This window comes from Euprymna scolopes, chromosome 30 (genome assembly GCF_053919585.1).
Source record: "Euprymna scolopes isolate OS-2025 chromosome 30, ASM5391958v1, whole genome shotgun sequence".
NCBI classification, from domain to species: Eukaryota; Metazoa; Mollusca; class Cephalopoda; order Sepiida; family Sepiolidae; genus Euprymna; species Euprymna scolopes.
The window spans coordinates 6,843,775-6,861,136 of NC_136511.1; the positions used below are offsets into that span (position 1 = coordinate 6,843,775).

The window sequence follows — 17,362 nt, forward strand, 5'->3', positions numbered from 1 at the left end:
AAAAATTTGCAAGTATCTAGAAACCTTTACAATAACAATACATGTGAAAAAATTTAAATTGCTTAAAATATGTCAATCATGGCACAGATAGAAATTCATGATATGAGAATCCGAATATGGCACTGAAAGACAGATTTAAAGGAGGCACTTTTAGGAGGTGGACTCGTCACTCGGAACTAGATTTAGTGGTAGCGTAATTTTACATATACACACACTAACTTTTCAAATTGAAAAAAATACCAAAAGAATTTGTAGAATGAACTGCTCTAAAAGACAATAATGGCAGGGAAATAGGGGATCATTTTGATTAAATTTATATGCAAAAATGTTCCCCCTCTATTCTAAATTATTTTTGTAGTCATTTTTTTTTTTTTTTTCGACTAATTTATTTTTAGGGTATTCACACATAATTGCATGAAAAAGAATTTAGTTTTCTTTTAACTGGCAACTTATAAAATCATTTATTACTAAAAGTTTGAAAATTAAGTATATTTGAAAACCAATATTTCTTGAAGGAAATTTTATAAAAAAAAAAAATCACAAACTACATTAATTTAAAAAAAAGTTCTTTTTCAAAATAAACGTAGTTCACAAAACTCATCACTTTAAATTAAACAAACTGACACTGGTTGCTGCTGCTGACTAGCTTAGAATTATGACCACTACTAGTAAAATTGTTTCATTTTGCTGAAACTGGGTTAATTTTTTTTCTCACGGTAATGTTTTAATCTCTATAAAATTATTATAGCTTTGAAAACATTCAATTTTTATTCAGAATTCTATAGCCAGAAATGACTTTCACATAACAAATCTAAATGCTTCCAAATTCCTTTCAAATTTCCAACGGTCACCAAATAATTCATTTTTAACTATTAAAAATGAAATTAGGATAACAAAAAAAAAAAAAAAGCTTTTCCTTTGGTACTTTAGATTTTTTAATTTTGTGTTTTCATATTTGCAGTGAGGCCATGATTACATACTTTAACTGGATCGATATTTCAATTTTTGTTTAGTGATATTTCAGAGAGAGTGAAAGGAGGAGTTTGTCCTTGAAAGATTATCTACTATAACTACGGATTAAGGAAATCTTGATATTTTTTTTAGTATCCTACTGAACAATAAATTCTTGTAAATTATAATTTACAGTCTTCAATTGTTAATGCATAGTTAACAAAAGGTCTAACAAAAATGGAAAGAAGACTCTTGGGTAACATCTGCTAGGTAATGCTTATATATATATATATATATATATATATATATATATATATATATATTATAATTACTTCATTTAGTCATATAAATTCATATACGAAAGTATAAATTTATGCGTAAACTTGAAGTATTTATTTCAACAGTGCTCAATACGTAGGTAGAGCTAGGTAGTAAGTTATAAAACTTATCGCCAAATATATTTTATAACTTACTATATATATATTATATATATTACTAATATTGGAGAAAATTTTTTGTTTTCTTGAATAAAAAGATACAAGGATATGAAATAGTATTTATAAAGTTAATTATGAAAATAATACAAAACAAACCGTTTCACTTTAAAATTATGTATAACGGTAAATATAGTTCTTTAAAAGTATTCTAATAGAGTTGGAATGTTTTCATGATGACACGCATGGACTTGCGAAAAAAGAACAAGATTTTAATTAATTAGAAATAAATAATAATAATAAAAATAACCGACTCTGCAAACTCACTTTTCCCTGATTTGAACGATTTAACATGAGCTCAATCGGTGACGCAACAAGTCACATTTTTCCTATTAGAATATACAATTACATTAGAAAAAATAAATTGAAGAATTGAAAAGTTGCAATGTATAGTATTTCATAAAAAAATAATACTTTTTATTTAATAAATGAATTTAAATGACAATTGTTATTTTGGCTGCATCTAACCCATGGCCTCTTGGCCTTGATAATGTGGGATTCCTGTGTAAAAAAAAAAAAAAAAATTTCCTGTAATGATTGTACAAACTAGGAATCAAAAATTTGCTGCCAGTTTTTAACTAATTAAGAGCTTCTTGTGCAAATTGGATTTGAAAAGAAAAATCTTAAAATTATATTGCTTAAACATTTTCCTAATCATTATTCCAAAATGGACAAAAGTTTAATAGCAAAATAGGAAAAAAAGGTAATGATAAGTAATCGTTTGAAAATATTAAAAGCAACATCCACATGCAAGCATATAGATTCAGATTCACCATTAAAATGTTCTCATTTTTACACACATCCTTTTTAATTAATAGATTTTTCTTTTCAAGAACAGTTTTATGAAATAAAAATCTTTTAAAAGATTAACAATAACTAAAGAGAGTTAATCACCATAGATTTGAGGGGTGGCAGATTTCTAATTACAGATAACCAGAGGCTGATTTCAAATATATACAGCATAATTCACGTTAACACACCAGTTCCCATGAAATCACTGAAGTTAAGCAATGTTGAGTCTGGTCAGTACTAAAATGGGTGACCATTTGGGAATTGTAGGTGCTGTATATGCTCTCCGCTTATCCTGGCATTGTTTCCAGTCATCTAGCACTTTCCCTTGCCACTGGACTCAAGCAGTGCCGATTCAGGAGAGATGTGGTTTGGGTTTGCGCAACCCTTGCCTCACAATTACATGCACAGCTACCCTTACAGAAGGTATCCATTGTCTTTCGAGACTGAACAGAGGCATCGTTATCGATTTCAGACTATAAATTTAACTGAGCACTGATTTCAGTTTATAGATTTAACTGGGACTATCACCTATTAATCATAGCAGATTTTCATCTATATTTCTTTCTTTTATAAACAGTTAAACTTTTTACAAAGAGGCCAGCAAAATAACTGCATCTTTCTGTTTTCCTGAGACTTATAAAAATAACCTCTTTGTTTTAAAATCGAATTTCTACTTAATAATAATGATAATAAAATTTTCCAAAGTAATTAGAAAATCAATTGTAAAGCAAACGCTTTTATTCATGAAGGTCATTTCAATGGAATTGTGTTCATTGAAACAGAGTTAAGACTTACTGTTTTTACTTTATCATCTACAAGCATATACACAAATACAAACACAAAAAAAAAGAATTAGGTGAAGCACCAATAAAATTGAAACAAGTGGGTGGAGAAAGTTGTACTTAATAGATACTCGCTACGGTTTACCAGCCCAGTCCTAAGTCATACCTAAGACTAAAAAAAAATGTACTTGATGGCTCTCTTGCTAAACACTCAATATTATAAGAAGGGGAAAGATAAAGGGTAAGTAGAATAATCCATGGAAACAAGTGGCACCCTCCCCTACACTTCGGTATTAGTAGCTAGTGGAAAGGGAGCCTCCAGATCTCTCTACTACGGTTGTCTACTTTAGTTATTTTTTCAAATATACTAGCTTTATCCATCCGGCATTGCTTGGGAATCATTTTACTTTAATTTTTTCTTTTGTTTCACTCATTTTATATATATATATATATATATATATATATATATATATATATATATATAAAATGCTCCTCGTCTTGAGTTGAGCATATTGAGAAGTGATACACAAATTACCATTAGCATATAAGCGACGCTCTTTGTGTAAACAAATCGAGCGGAGGTATTTCGGACGATATCAAAATATCGTTAAACTCACTACTCGCTCAGCAGCCGCCAATAGCGTAGTGGTTAGGAGCCTTGACTGTCGTACAGACGGTTGGGTTTCAATCCTGGCTTGAGGTAGTTGCCTGTCTAGCCGCACTGATGAGCTGTGAAACAGTACTGTATGTGGATGACTATATATATATATATATTTGTGTGGATGCGAATATCTATTAAGAAACCAGATAGCATGATATGTGATTTTTTTTTCCAAATAAATGAATAATTTATTTTCATTCCCTCCATTGTCAAGATCTTATAGCTGCTGAAAATTACTGATTTCTTCCAGTTTTGCTGAAGAAACTGCATTTTAATGTCTGTATCGTGTTATTTGATTCCTACATGGACTTACAATTTTTTCATTATACCAAGGTTTCTACTGTAGTAAACTTCGTCTCTTATATATATATATATATATATATATATATATATACACACACACACATACATACACAAATTGGTTCTGCTGGGACGAAAAAGATAAAACAGAGTGTGTGATTGTTCTATAATAGTTTAATATTTATTGATGAATTTTACAGAAGTTTAGATCTCATGGTATCATTGGTTTTGTGAATAAGCCGAATCTAGTGGAAGACCCGAGTCCAAGTCCATACAACAATAACCGACAAGTGCCAAAATAGATTTTAGACATAAATAAAAATCAATGTAGACATCTGAATCAAGGTTTACTCTATCAGCATGGGAAGAGATACAATGAAGTAATTTAAAAGATACATTATATATATATATGAAGCCACAAAGAATATAAGCAAAACACACAAGATTATATATATATATATATATATATATAAAGCACAACACACACATATATATATATATATAGATAGATTAATACATTTTTAAAAGAGTGATAAGTAATAAAAACTGTAAAAATTGGTAAACAGCTGTATTGTACTTATGAGAGCAGATTAATAACAATAATAATGACAAGGCAGCAATTGTAATAATGAATATATAGCCACATACGAGAACAATATAAACAGCTGACAAGAGAAACACATAAGCTTATATATATATGTATATCTATATCTGGTTAGTAAATGACTTTAAAATGTGCTGCTGTTGCATATTCTGTCTATTTACAGTAGTCTAGCAGGAGGTTAGTTTTCTAATTTTACCATGAGTAGTTTTATCTGGCCATCGTGGGGTCGCTGCTTAATGGCGGCCTGCTCATCATCATCGTCGTCGTCCTCCTCCTCCTCTTCATCAGTGACGTCTTCACTGTCGTTGTCACCGTCGTCATCATCACAGTCTTCGTCATCGTCGTCACTCTGCGACATGTTGTTCCATTGCTTATTGAGCTTTAGGACATTCTGGAAATAGGGTCAGGGGAAAAGGTTTTTGAAAATTCCATTCCGGTATCACAGGCTTTCGACAGAATTCCAACAACTGATTTCAGACAATGGCTGAAACAGCTGAATTTGTTCAGTCTTTTTAATTCTCTTTTATTTGTTAAAAAAAAAAAAGGGGGGGGGAGGGCAGGGGATCCATAGCAGTGCTAGACTCCAAAGTAGATCCAATGCATACCTATAAAAGGCCTAGCAGCTTTGCAGCTATAGTGCGAACAACTGGAAGTGGGTATGAAGGAACTGGAATCATTAAATATCAATTACAGAGAACATTACTAGAAAGGTTCTTGTCCAGAATTCCCCCATATTAAAAAAACAAAAATTTAAAAATAAATCCCCAAAATGTTTGATGCATATACCTATAACAGCACGAAAATGTCATATTCCAAAAATCATGCAAATTGATCAAGTAGTTTTATTTTTAACTAAAAAGATAGTTTTATGAATAAGCAAAAAAGGACCGTGTCACATTGCCATCTTGAAGAAACAAAGGCAGATAACTTCACAGTAATTCAAACCTGTGAGTAATGCCTATGATTTCCCATTAATTGCTCAAAATAGTTTAAAAATGATTTTCTTTATAAAAATAAAACTACTATATCAATTTATGTGATTTTTAGAAAATGATCTTTTCATTCTATTTTTCTGTATTTTTTGTTTTTGTAATTTTGGACAACCACTGAGAGGGATTTATTGTTGATGTCTGGTAATTAGTTAATTTGTTATTAGAGTTGTTTCATAGTTAAATCATATTGGGACATCGATTCTCATAAAAATCTAAAAAATACTTTTTATTATTATGATGATGAAGAATTACTTATTTCCATAAATGCATGTATATAAAAAAAAACTTTTTTCTTTACCAGCGATGACAATGAGATGCACAAAAATCATTTTATTTATCACAAATTAAGAACATTTTCAAAGATATCAGAAATGAATCGATTTATTGAATCCAATTGATTAAAATCAATTGTGTAATATATTTAGAAAGTAATTTCGATCATTCAAACTATTTTTTTTTTTATTATTATATAAAAGTTTCGGCTGATATAACCTTTGACTTCTGTCAGGTGAATTGTTTCAAACTTGGGAACTTAATACTCACACTTCAAATTTCACATAGATTCCCAAGTGCAATGATTAGGTTTCCATGGTAAAAAATCTGTACCTGAACAAAGTCAGAGATTACATCAGTTGGTTGTTTTGTTTTATGGCATATGAACCCTTTTCAGGTTATTTAATGTCGGATATAGTAATTTTGAAAAAAAGTCTTTATATTTCCTTTTCTTTATATCTTCAAGTATTTATTCATAGTTTTTTTTTTTTTGTAGAGGAAAATGGTTTTGTTTTTGACTTTACAGAACATAAGTTTTGTAAAGGAAAAAACAATATCAATATTTAGTGCATTTTAGGTCAGGAAGCCAATATCATCAGACAGCCTGATCTGGTAGCACCAGGGGAGATTACATCAGATGAAACGTGAATACCAAGATGAAATAGTAGTCAAAATAATACAAGTCATCACACCTTATCTCAAAATTTCTGAAATATCCGAAAGTTTAATATTTACAACTCTATCAACTACGTATGTTTTAGACTTTAAAAAAAAAAAAATCAATGAATCTGAGGAAAATGTAAATTTTGATTGTCTTTGCAAATTTTATTCCGATGATTGTTAGTTATTTTAGGAAAGCCGAAAATACTTATTTTAATATAATAGGATAAGTATACTCCTTGTTGCAAGTTTCATGACTGCCATAGGTATCACTTTGAGTAGATTCTATTATAGGTATCACTTTGAGTAGATTCCTTTTAGTTTATTATCACAAAAACTGGCAGCTTAGGCCTACAACTACAACAGCAGGGTTATCCTATCAAAATGAAATAAGCATTTTCTTCATTTTCAAGAAAAGAAAGACATACTAGTGTCTTTCTTTTATAGAAATAACAATAATAATGACAAGGCAGCAATTGTAATAATGAATATATAGCCACATACGAGAACAATATAAACAGCTGACAAGAGAAACACATAAGCTTATATATATATATGTATATCTATATCTGGTTAGTAAATGACTTTAAAATGTGCTGCTGTTGCATATTCTGTCTATTTACAGTAGTCTAGCAGGAGGTTAGTTAAAAATCACAAAATTTGAAACGATTTCCAAAATTCACTTCATTTTAGAGACTTTATTTAAACACATTTTGGAATTTTTGAGATGAAGATTGATAATTTGTATTAGATGGATTATTTAGACAACTGATCTCATCTTGACGATTATTTTCACAATGTTTCAGTCAATGTAATCTCTGATCTTCTTCAAATGTCAAACTTGGTGTAATGGATAAAGTTGAAGGTAAAATTTAGTTCCAAGTGACACTTTTTCGGAGGTTAAAGGTTCAATCTTCAGTGCAATCGATACTAAGAATATAATTGCAAATTATTTAAGACTTCTGTCCAGTCATGACTAACTGAATGGGAGTATGTTACTCTTGTCGATTCAATAAACACTTCTGTTTGAAATTCTTTACAAAGTTCGACAAAATGCACCTGAAAAAGGTCGGCGGTTACATTGACCAAAACAATATGAGAATAACACCCAAGATGAGAACAGTAGTCTGAATAATACAAATTATCCATCTTCTGTCAAAAATTAAGAAATATGATGATTGATAATCTGTTCTCACCTTGGGTGTTATTCTCATATTGTTTTGGTTGATGTAACCTCCGACCTTCTTCAAGTGCATCTTGTCCAACTCTGGAATCTGTATGGAATTTTGAACAAACCCTTTCATTTAATCCTGATTGGGGGCAAGAAAGCAAGCTACTCTCTGGGTAAAAAAAAAAAAGGGTTCTGTTCAAAATTCTGTGCAAATTCCCAAGTTTTACAAGACACATTGAAAGAAGGTTGAATGTTTCATCGATCAAACCGCTGTAGGAATAACATTTGAAACGAGAACAGTAATTAGAATAATCAAAACATTTTATACACCATTTTGTAAAATGTTGAAGATGATTCCTAGTATTCATGATTTTGTAATAATCAATCATTACAAATGTCTAAAAGATGTTAAAATATTCTTCGGTTGCAGTAAATTAAATTATTTTTTTTTTAATTTAATTATTTTCCTTTTGCATCTTTGGAAATAAATTGTCATAATTTAAATTTTAATAAATTATCAAATAACCTGATATAAATGCTAATTTTTAGGGATTACTAAGTAACGTGCTGTTAATAAAAAATGTTCTCAGTTATTACTATTTAGGTCATTGCATAGCCACTCCCATTCATAGATTCCAGTTACCAGGTCTCTTATAGGCATTGCCTTGTTCACTGTACATTAATAAGGGGGGGAAAAAAAACAAAAAAAAAAACAACCAAAACATAAGAGAGAAGTTGTGGGAGAAAAAATAAAATAATGGAGTATTACCATCTTTAACTTGATAAAAAAAAAAAAAATGGTAAAAAAAAAAAAATAAATAAATAAATAAAAATAAAACTATGAGAAAATTGACATTGTTAATTATAGTTTGATTGCTTAATGTTTTTTAATGCTGACCCCCACACCCCAGCTATTGTAGACTGCTGTTTTACCCATTGAGTGGTATAAGTGCTTAAGTGAATGTAATAGATTCAACTTGATTTGAACTAGGTGTTGTGTTTCCATAGTCCCACTTATAGCATCTCCCCTTACTATTAATTGTAGATCTCAAAATGACAGAAATAAATGATTTCAGTTAACTGTTCTTATGTTGGGATTGTTGAAAGAGATTGAAAAAAAAAAAAAATGGAGGAGGAGGAAAAAAAAAAATGGAAAAAAGGATTGGGAGGGGGAGATTAAAAAAAAAATAAAATAAAAATGGTTGGGTGTGGGGGAAGAGAATGAAAAAGAAATGAGAAAATAAGGAAAGAAGGAAAATGGTAAAAATGAGAAGGGGGAATAAAGAGGAAAGAAAAAAGACAATGAAAAATATAAAGATGGGGGGGGGGGAACCAAGTCTAAGTACTTGAATTTTTTATATCTTTAAATCTCTGGTAAAAAATCAAATTGGTTTACTTTCTGAGCTTAATAAAGGACAAAAGAAAATAGAAAAATGTGAACCCTCAAAATTTTTAATAATTTGATTCTTTATGAGGAAGAAGCCAGTGTTGGAGATGAAGAAAGCCAATGGTACATATACAAAGTTAATCAGAGCAAGAGGATTTTTACTCTTGATTATCATCTTGTCTTTTTTTTGACATACTCAAGGGTTCATGAATGCAAATTTGATTGACACAACTAATCCAACAAATTTAAAAGGAGGGTAAAACAATTTTTTTCAGAAAAAAAAAAAAAAAAAAAAAGAAAACAAAACAATGAAAAAAAAATGTTAAAAGAAAAAAAGTTATTTAAGAAAAAAAAAAAAAAAAAATCAAAATAAAATAAATAATAATAATAATAATAAAAAATTAAATGAATAAATTTACATAAATTAGTTGTAACAGTTTGGGGCAGAAGTAATTTCCCTTTTAAATATTTTAGGGATTTTAAAGCTGTAATCTTTTCTTTTTTACACACCCATTTTCTTACAATTCCCAATTGTGCAGATCTGGTGGGGAGTGGGCCATGGGGGTGGGAGATGTGATGAAGAAAAACTTTTAAGACATCTGCAAACGTTTCCGATGGCCAGATCAAGAATTCAGTGGTAAAATTAGAAGAGAAAAAGATTACAGTAGCTAGAAATTTCCATGTTTATCAACATTAAAGTGAATTTCCAGTACCAAGTGGTAAAAGTTGGCATGCTAAAGAAAAAAAAAAAGTTCATTCCTAAATGTGTAATAAAAATAAAAGTAAATAAAATAGATATAGGTTACTAGTATTGATAAAAACTTTCATATTTTGATGTTTTTGAGACGAGAATTGAATAATTTGTAACATTCTCATTTTGATTGTGATATTCATGTTTCAACCAATGTAATCTCCAACTTTCTTTGAATGTATCTTTTTCCAACTTCTAAGTGACCTAGTAAATGATTACATTTAACTAGAGAACCTGTATGGAATTTCGAACTGAACCTTTTGATGGTTCGTATTTCGCTAGTTATAATTGGGTACAAGCTTTTATGAATTTTATTCTCAGTTCAGATGTAGCAAAGTTTGAACGTTCAAGTCCCTAGAAGACTGTCACTTAAAACCGATTATAGTTTTCAGAACTTTTAACGATTAGGCAATAGGTTCACGAGAAAAATACTAATATAAATTTTGTCAGCTTTAAACATAATCTTGTTAGGTATGTATTGCTGATTAGTACTATTCCATACAAGTTCCAGAATTTGACAAAAAAGTTCTCCAATCCAAAAAGATTCATATGAAGTAGGTGTGAAATTACATTGGCCGATGGTAATAACAACCAAAATGAAAAATAGTAATGTGAATAATTCAATGAATATTGTTTTGCATTTTACAAATTTTATCAGACTATTGTCCTGGCTGTTGATAATTTATATTCTGACAAAAATAATTGCATATTTATTTATAAAACAACGAATAATAATTGAAATTATTAATTGTCTAGCTAAAAACATTATTTTGCTCTATTCTTAATTAGCTATATCTTCAAATAGCTTGAGAATATTTTTTACTTTCGTCTTTTTATCCTTATTATTTTTGTTATTTTTTACTAAATAAGCTTATTTTAAAAGACACAAAATTTGAAGAGATAATTTTATGAATTCATGAAAACTAAATACAATGTAGTTTGTGAAATGTAAAAAACCAACAATATCTCAAACTGAAAACTAAATAAAAATGTAGTTTGTGAAATGTAAAAAGCAGACACAACCAAACAATATCTCAAATTGAAAAGAGACATAAACCATTGCAAAACGATGATTTCAAACTTCTTTTGAATGCCATTAAGTAGTAAAAGATATTTCAGAGTAAAGGAAATGGAGAAAGGAAAGGAAATCACTTAAATAAAAAAAGTGTCTACATTTCTGACAAACTAGAACATACTTTCTCTAGAATATAATAACTTATAAACCTTCTGTCAAAAATGATAGGGAAGGCGTGTTTATACTGGTTATCTAGATATATTATTAATATAAAATCATAGAATTATGTCATTAATTTAATTTTTCTTATGTAAATTATTATCATGTCTGATGACTTAAAAAAAAAAAAAACAACCAAATAACATTCGCCGTTGATTTTTTTATGATAGAGGGGCAGATCTCTTTCCAAATACAAATTTCCAGGCAATGCGGCAAGTTTGATGTGGTTGTCTGACTTGCTATTTGTTTTTCTCTTCACAACAGTGGTTTTTCTAATTAAATTTTCAAGTCTCAAAAATGTAAAGGATTTTAAATACTATAAACAAACGACATTGTAAACTTTCATAGTTAACAGAAAATCATCAGATAAACTTGAATTTATTTGAGTAAACTAGGACATTGCCATTAAAAGAAATTTAAGAGTACAATGCAAGGATTTATATGCTTCCATCAAAACCTTTTCACAATTATCACAAATTAGCAAAAAAATGCCTTTTCAAGCTTAAGCATGAGACACTGACAAAAATGCTCTTCCGAACTGAAGCATGACAGACCAAAAAAAAATTTAATTAAAATTTTAATTTAACAAACCATTGAAAAAAGTTTTCAAATTTAAGCGCAACAGACCACCAGAAATGTTTTTTCACATTTATCCAGGAGATATACATATACATATATATATATATATATTTTTTTTTATTGCATTTTCACCCCAAACAAGGCACATTACCACTTTGTTGTAGGGGGCTACTTTCAGGGACATAAGCATCAGGGGTACTGTGTAGGAAGTTGGGGAGCAAGATGTCGGTTCACGTTACACTTGAACTTCTGCATATCAGTACAGTCACGGAAGCAGAGACCTGGAAGGGAATTCCAAAGTCTAGCTGTTCTGGGGAAGAAACTACTGGAGTAGAAGGCTCTCTTGCATCTAGGGATCTCTACTGTGAAGGAGCGGGATTTAGCTGCTTGTCGGGGGGTATTTACGTTGAGGGGGCACAAGTGCTTGCAGTTCGTCAGAGCATTCACCTTTAAAGTACTTGTAGAACAGGCAGAGGGATGCAACATTTCCTCAATGTGACAGAGGCTGAAGTTCAGCTGAAAGTTCAGGACCTATCAGATTGGCGACTCTCTTTTGAACCTTGTCTAGGAGCGAGAGACTAGTGGCAGATGAACTACCCCAAATATGACAATACTCCATACCAAAATATTGACAAAAACACTTATATAGTCAAGATAAATACTCAACTGTTTGTATTGGTCCAAATACTTTTCTTTTTATTAGACAAGAATACCAATAAGAAAGAGCAACGTAGGAATATTTACAAAACAAAACGCAAGGAGGCCATTCTCACACTCAAATATTTATAAGTAAACTCCATTTAGATTGAAGCAATGGGTCTGTCATGTAACAAATAGTGAATTCTTAGAAACAACACTAAATAAGGTCGAAAGAACTTAAATCATAAATTTGCAGAAAACTATGAAGCTTTTGTGAAACAGAGATTAAAATATATCTGGTTGGGAAAAAGGAGCTAATCAAAAATGATCTTATTATAATGGAAATTTCATGTCGGTCATTAACTGAATATGTTACTGCCTACATCAGAGCTCCCCAAAGATTTGAAGCCTTTTATTATCCATCATGACGAAATAATGTCTTACATTATTTGCACTGTTTATTTAATCTATTTTACTTTTATACTGACTTCATTATTGACCAATTTCTACTGTACACTCTTTAACCCTTATCCTTGAGTGGCCTATGGGCCTTGATAATGTGGGGATGCCTTTGTAAAAAAAAAAAAAATAAATAAATAAATAAATAAATAAAATATATAGCATTACATAATGTGAATGGCATGTCTAATATAGATTTAAAAACAAAATTAATTTATTAAATAATTTCTAGCTATTAGTCTTTTAACCATTTGCTTTTTATAATAATTTTGTAGATAAATCTGAAAGGAAAACTATATGGTTTTCTTTTTTTTTAATATCTATAATTTTATCATGTAGTTTTAGTTAAAGTAAGTTTTACAATAAAACACAAGTGAATGGATGAGCCAGTATTTCTACTAATCAGCTATTCAGCTACACAGAGTTGAACAATAATAAATAATTAAAAAAGTATTTGCTTAATATGATTTTGAAAGAAAAGTTGCTTTTTCAACACAATGGTACTTTGAAATTCATATAATGTTAATAATATTGGAATATTATTGTTAGGGTTAGTCAGTTCTTATAGAATGCTTTTTTTTTTTTTTTTTTTTTTTGTTCAACACCTGCCAGTTTAGATAGGTTAGAGAATATTTGTTTAAATAAGCAAATCGGCAAGTGCAGCTGGTTATTAAACTAATGTTCCACACGTAAAAAAAAGAAAAAAAAAAAAAAGAAAAAAAAAAAAAAAAAAAGAAAAAATGATGCCAAAGAAAAAAAAAAAACAAAAAAAAAACTCACAGATTCATCTTCGAATTCTTTCTTTTTCTTATCGGAGGCTGCGGATTTTTTTTTCGACTTCACAGGAGTCTTCTTTTTCCCTCCTATTGTTCCTCGACAACATTCAGCACCGCAGAAGCACTTTTGAGCTTGCTTGCTATTAAAAGGAAAAAAAAAAAGCCCAGAAATTTAAAGATTTTACTTAAATACATACAAATACAACAATTATCACAATAAACGGGCATCTCTTATTTTAATTCAAGTATAAAAAAATAAATATATATATATAACTAGTAGGGCTACTAGACGTTGCTTAGAGCAAAATGTGTCACATTTATATTGAAACTTCTCTCTCTCTCGACATCCCCAATCCTTTCTTTTTCATCCGTTCAGCTCATTTCTGTGGACATACAAATGTTAAATCTTTATAGATTCTTCGAGGAATTAGCCAGCATTTTCTTTTGAAATGGCTGACCACATCTAACTAAACTCGGCCCAGTTGACTATCAAAGAAAGGATAATATTTTTAAAATTCTAGATGTTATTCATCCAGCACAATGCTGATCAAGATTATACCAACTTTGTTGCTGTTTGTTTAGTAAATTTTTTTTACCTTCAGCTGGGCATACGCACACATATACAGACAATTAAATCCATATTGAGAGTGAACTAGTGAAAACCTGATTTACCAGGTACCTGCAGTACATTCATGATACTAGCCTTTGAGCTTGCTCCCAAATTTCTTAACTTCTTTGTGTAGGTCATGGTGGAATGAGATACCAACACATCTAGTTGCCAGGATCAACAACGCCTTTAGGGGCCTAAATTGAGAGGCAGTAATGAATGAAAGTTTGTAACTGTCTCCCAAAAAAATGTCATAAAAAGAGGTGAGTTCAATTAAAATCAATAGGATAATTTTAGTACAAAAATGTTGATAGCAAAATTCTTTCTTTTATTTGTCTCTTTTTTTTTTTTTTCCAGCAAACCAACAAAATTTTTTTTAGTTACACCCTTATGTAGGTAAATGTCTAAAATTAATATTTTAAGACACTGACACATGGGGAGGGGGGAGAGAAAGAAAGAGAGAGAGAGGGGGAGATTTTCTTCTTCTTTTTTTTTTTTTTTTTTTTTTTCGATGCTTGTCCATAACTCCTCCAACCAAGAAAAAAATAAAATAAATAAAAATCATTATAGTGTATGTACCCGTGACTGAAAAAAGTATACAAATCATATAAATTGATCAAGTAGTTTATTTTTATAAAGAAAATCAGTTTTAAGCAAATTTAAGCTTTTTTTTCAATGACTCCCCATGACCTTATAAAATGTTGCAAAAGTTTGAATTATTTGGAGTTATCTCACTTGTCCTGCTAAATAGCATTAAGAGGTTGTTGACCGTTTGGCCATAAACTGGATAATAAAAAAAAAATAAAAAAAATAAAAAAAAACTTGATCAATGTACATGATTTTTGGTGTATGATATTTTCTTTCCGTCATGAGCATGTACAGCATACAGATTTTTCTTTATTTTTATTTTTTTCCATGAGACGAGTTATAGACTTGCACCTTCAATTTTCTTAATGTTTTCTCTTAGTCTTTTGATATTAAGAGAATACACACACAAAAAATAAGCTTTTTAATAGTTTGTTTCTGAAACTTTAATAAATCAAAAGTGAATCTAACCTCTCAAATTGATAATCAAAAGTCAGTTCTGTGCCGGCTTTGATGCTCTTTTTTGTGAAGAAACCAATTCGAAGCATTCCATTGACTGTCCACTGGAGAAAAAAAAAAAAAAAAAAAAAAAAAAAAAGTTACAAATGAAAAAGAGTTTTCACAAAATTATTGAAATACAACATTAAATCTCTTATTATGAGATATTGTTTTCCCTAAGGTTTGTTTCCTTAAATATTTTAATTTATACAAAATAGATGTTGATATATATATTCCTCACTTCAAGGATTTTTGTTGTTGTTGTTGTGAGGCAATTGAGCCGGCTCCTCCAACTGAATTCTTTACATCTCATATAAACGTTGGCCAGATACGTCGGTTTGAAGCTGTGGTTGATATAAGATTTAGCAATTCACAGTTCCAGCGGCGCACTCCATAGACGTGAGAACACAGTATCAGATTAAGTTATGTTTGAACAAATTTTAATAATTAGTTATCAGCAATAAATTTGCTAAGTGATCCATTTCATTCATTGTAGGTTGTTCTGCTCCCTTTTTGTTTATTAACAAAGATCTTTTTTTAACAAACTATAACTATAAAACTGTTTTTGACATAGCATATTTTTACATGCTATGAGAAAAAAAAACAAAAACAAAAACAAAAAAAAAAACAAAACCCTCATATATTTACATCGTGAATTTTAAAGCAAATTGATTATAATGAACAGTCATTGCTAAATCATGTGGCAACATTTCCAACACAATCTATTAAATGATAAGCAATCATCAGAAAAATTTGAGGGAAAATATTTTAAAATTCAAAAAGTTTTTCAAAATATGTAATATAAATTCAAAATGTAAGTTTAGTAAGCCAATTCAATGCAGATTAAAAAAAAAGTTAAAATGTAAAATTTTTCGCTGTAATCATATAATACTAGCATTTCAGCCCGGCGTTGCCCGGGTATTTGGAGGTGTATGATGAGCGAAAAAAAAAAAAAGCGGTCAATTTTTTTTTTTTTTAACTTTGACCCCTATTATGACCCCTTAAACATTTATTGTTTTGGGCTCAATGGGCTCAAATCAAGTTATTAAGTTAGATCAATGTCCAAGGAACCTATATCTAAAATTTCAAGTGTTTAGACCCAAAATTGTCAGAGGAGTTTGGTAGAGTTCTCAAAGGTCAAATCATTGAACTTTGACTCCTTAACAGCCAAATTTCTAGCCGAAAACCGATCACATCGATTTTCCCAAATATCAGTACCTTGTATATCAAATTTTGAGTCTTTAGACTGAAAATTGACAGAGTTATTGCGTTGGAAAATGTACACAGACATGTTCACTTTTATATATATAATCATAATCATGTAATATATTTTTATCATTTATTTGAAGATATAGCATGGAATGGTTCAGCATCATCTGACTAAATCTCATTGACTGAAACAGATGGCTGTTTGTAGTGACCAAATGTAACAGCTTACCTTTGAATAAAAAATATTTTGCTCTTGTTATTGAGTACTATCTAACAACCTCGTTGAGTTCATTAGTTCCTACTTTGTAATATCTCAAGCCTGGATTCAGGCAATAATTCTGTTTTTATTCCAGATTTAAGTTATTTTTCCAGCACAATTTTTGATGGATTAAAATAATGTGAAAGTATTTGAAATTCATGTTAAATTTGTTTCATCCCCAAATAATTAAAAATGCTTCCAATGTATACAACGATAGCAAATGGTTAAAATCAATGCATGAACAGAAATGAAGACTTACTTTTTGGGTTTCGCAATTCGGATCACAGCTATGGTTGATGAATCGAGATTTATTGCCCCTGTAGGTTGCGTCAATCACTTCATCAGCATTTAAAGACATAAAGTAATAATGTTCCTGGCCATTTTTTGCATATTGTTTTGTACGATTCTTGAATTCTCTATAATCCAGAACTTCACCAACATACTCCATCACAAATGTATGACTAGTTAAAATAAATAAAATAAAAAATATATATCAAATCAGACAATAAGAAGATAACATTTGTATTATTCAGGCTGTTATTCTCATCTTGCTTGTTAATAACGTTTTGGCTGACGTAATCTCCAATATTCTTCAGATGCTTCATCCAAATTGGGAACCTAGTATGAAACTACGAACTGGGTCTTCAGCTATGAGAACCAAGATGAGAATAGTAATTCAAATAACCATTTAAAAAATTT

At 29.9% G+C, this 17,362-nt stretch overlaps 1 protein-coding gene across 8 annotated transcripts in view; it reads right to left on the reverse strand.

The window, feature by feature from the left end:
- Positions 1–17,362, reverse strand: part of LOC145254644 (uncharacterized) — a 237,061-nt gene that overhangs the window by 50,270 nt on the left and 169,429 nt on the right. For 6 of the 8 annotated variants that reach the window (XM_080113272.1, XM_080113271.1, XM_080113270.1 and 3 more), the window contains 4 exons: positions 16,923–17,124; positions 15,169–15,260; positions 13,510–13,645; positions 4,781–4,975 (listed from right to left, as the gene is read on the reverse strand). In XM_080113272.1, the coding sequence (XP_079969398.1) occupies positions 4,781–4,975; positions 13,510–13,645; positions 15,169–15,260; positions 16,923–17,124 (625 nt within the window). The remainder of the gene's footprint in view (positions 1–4,780; positions 4,976–13,509; positions 13,646–15,168; positions 15,261–16,922; positions 17,125–17,362) is intronic. The other 2 variants (XM_080113275.1, XM_080113274.1) reach the window with 1 other exon arrangement.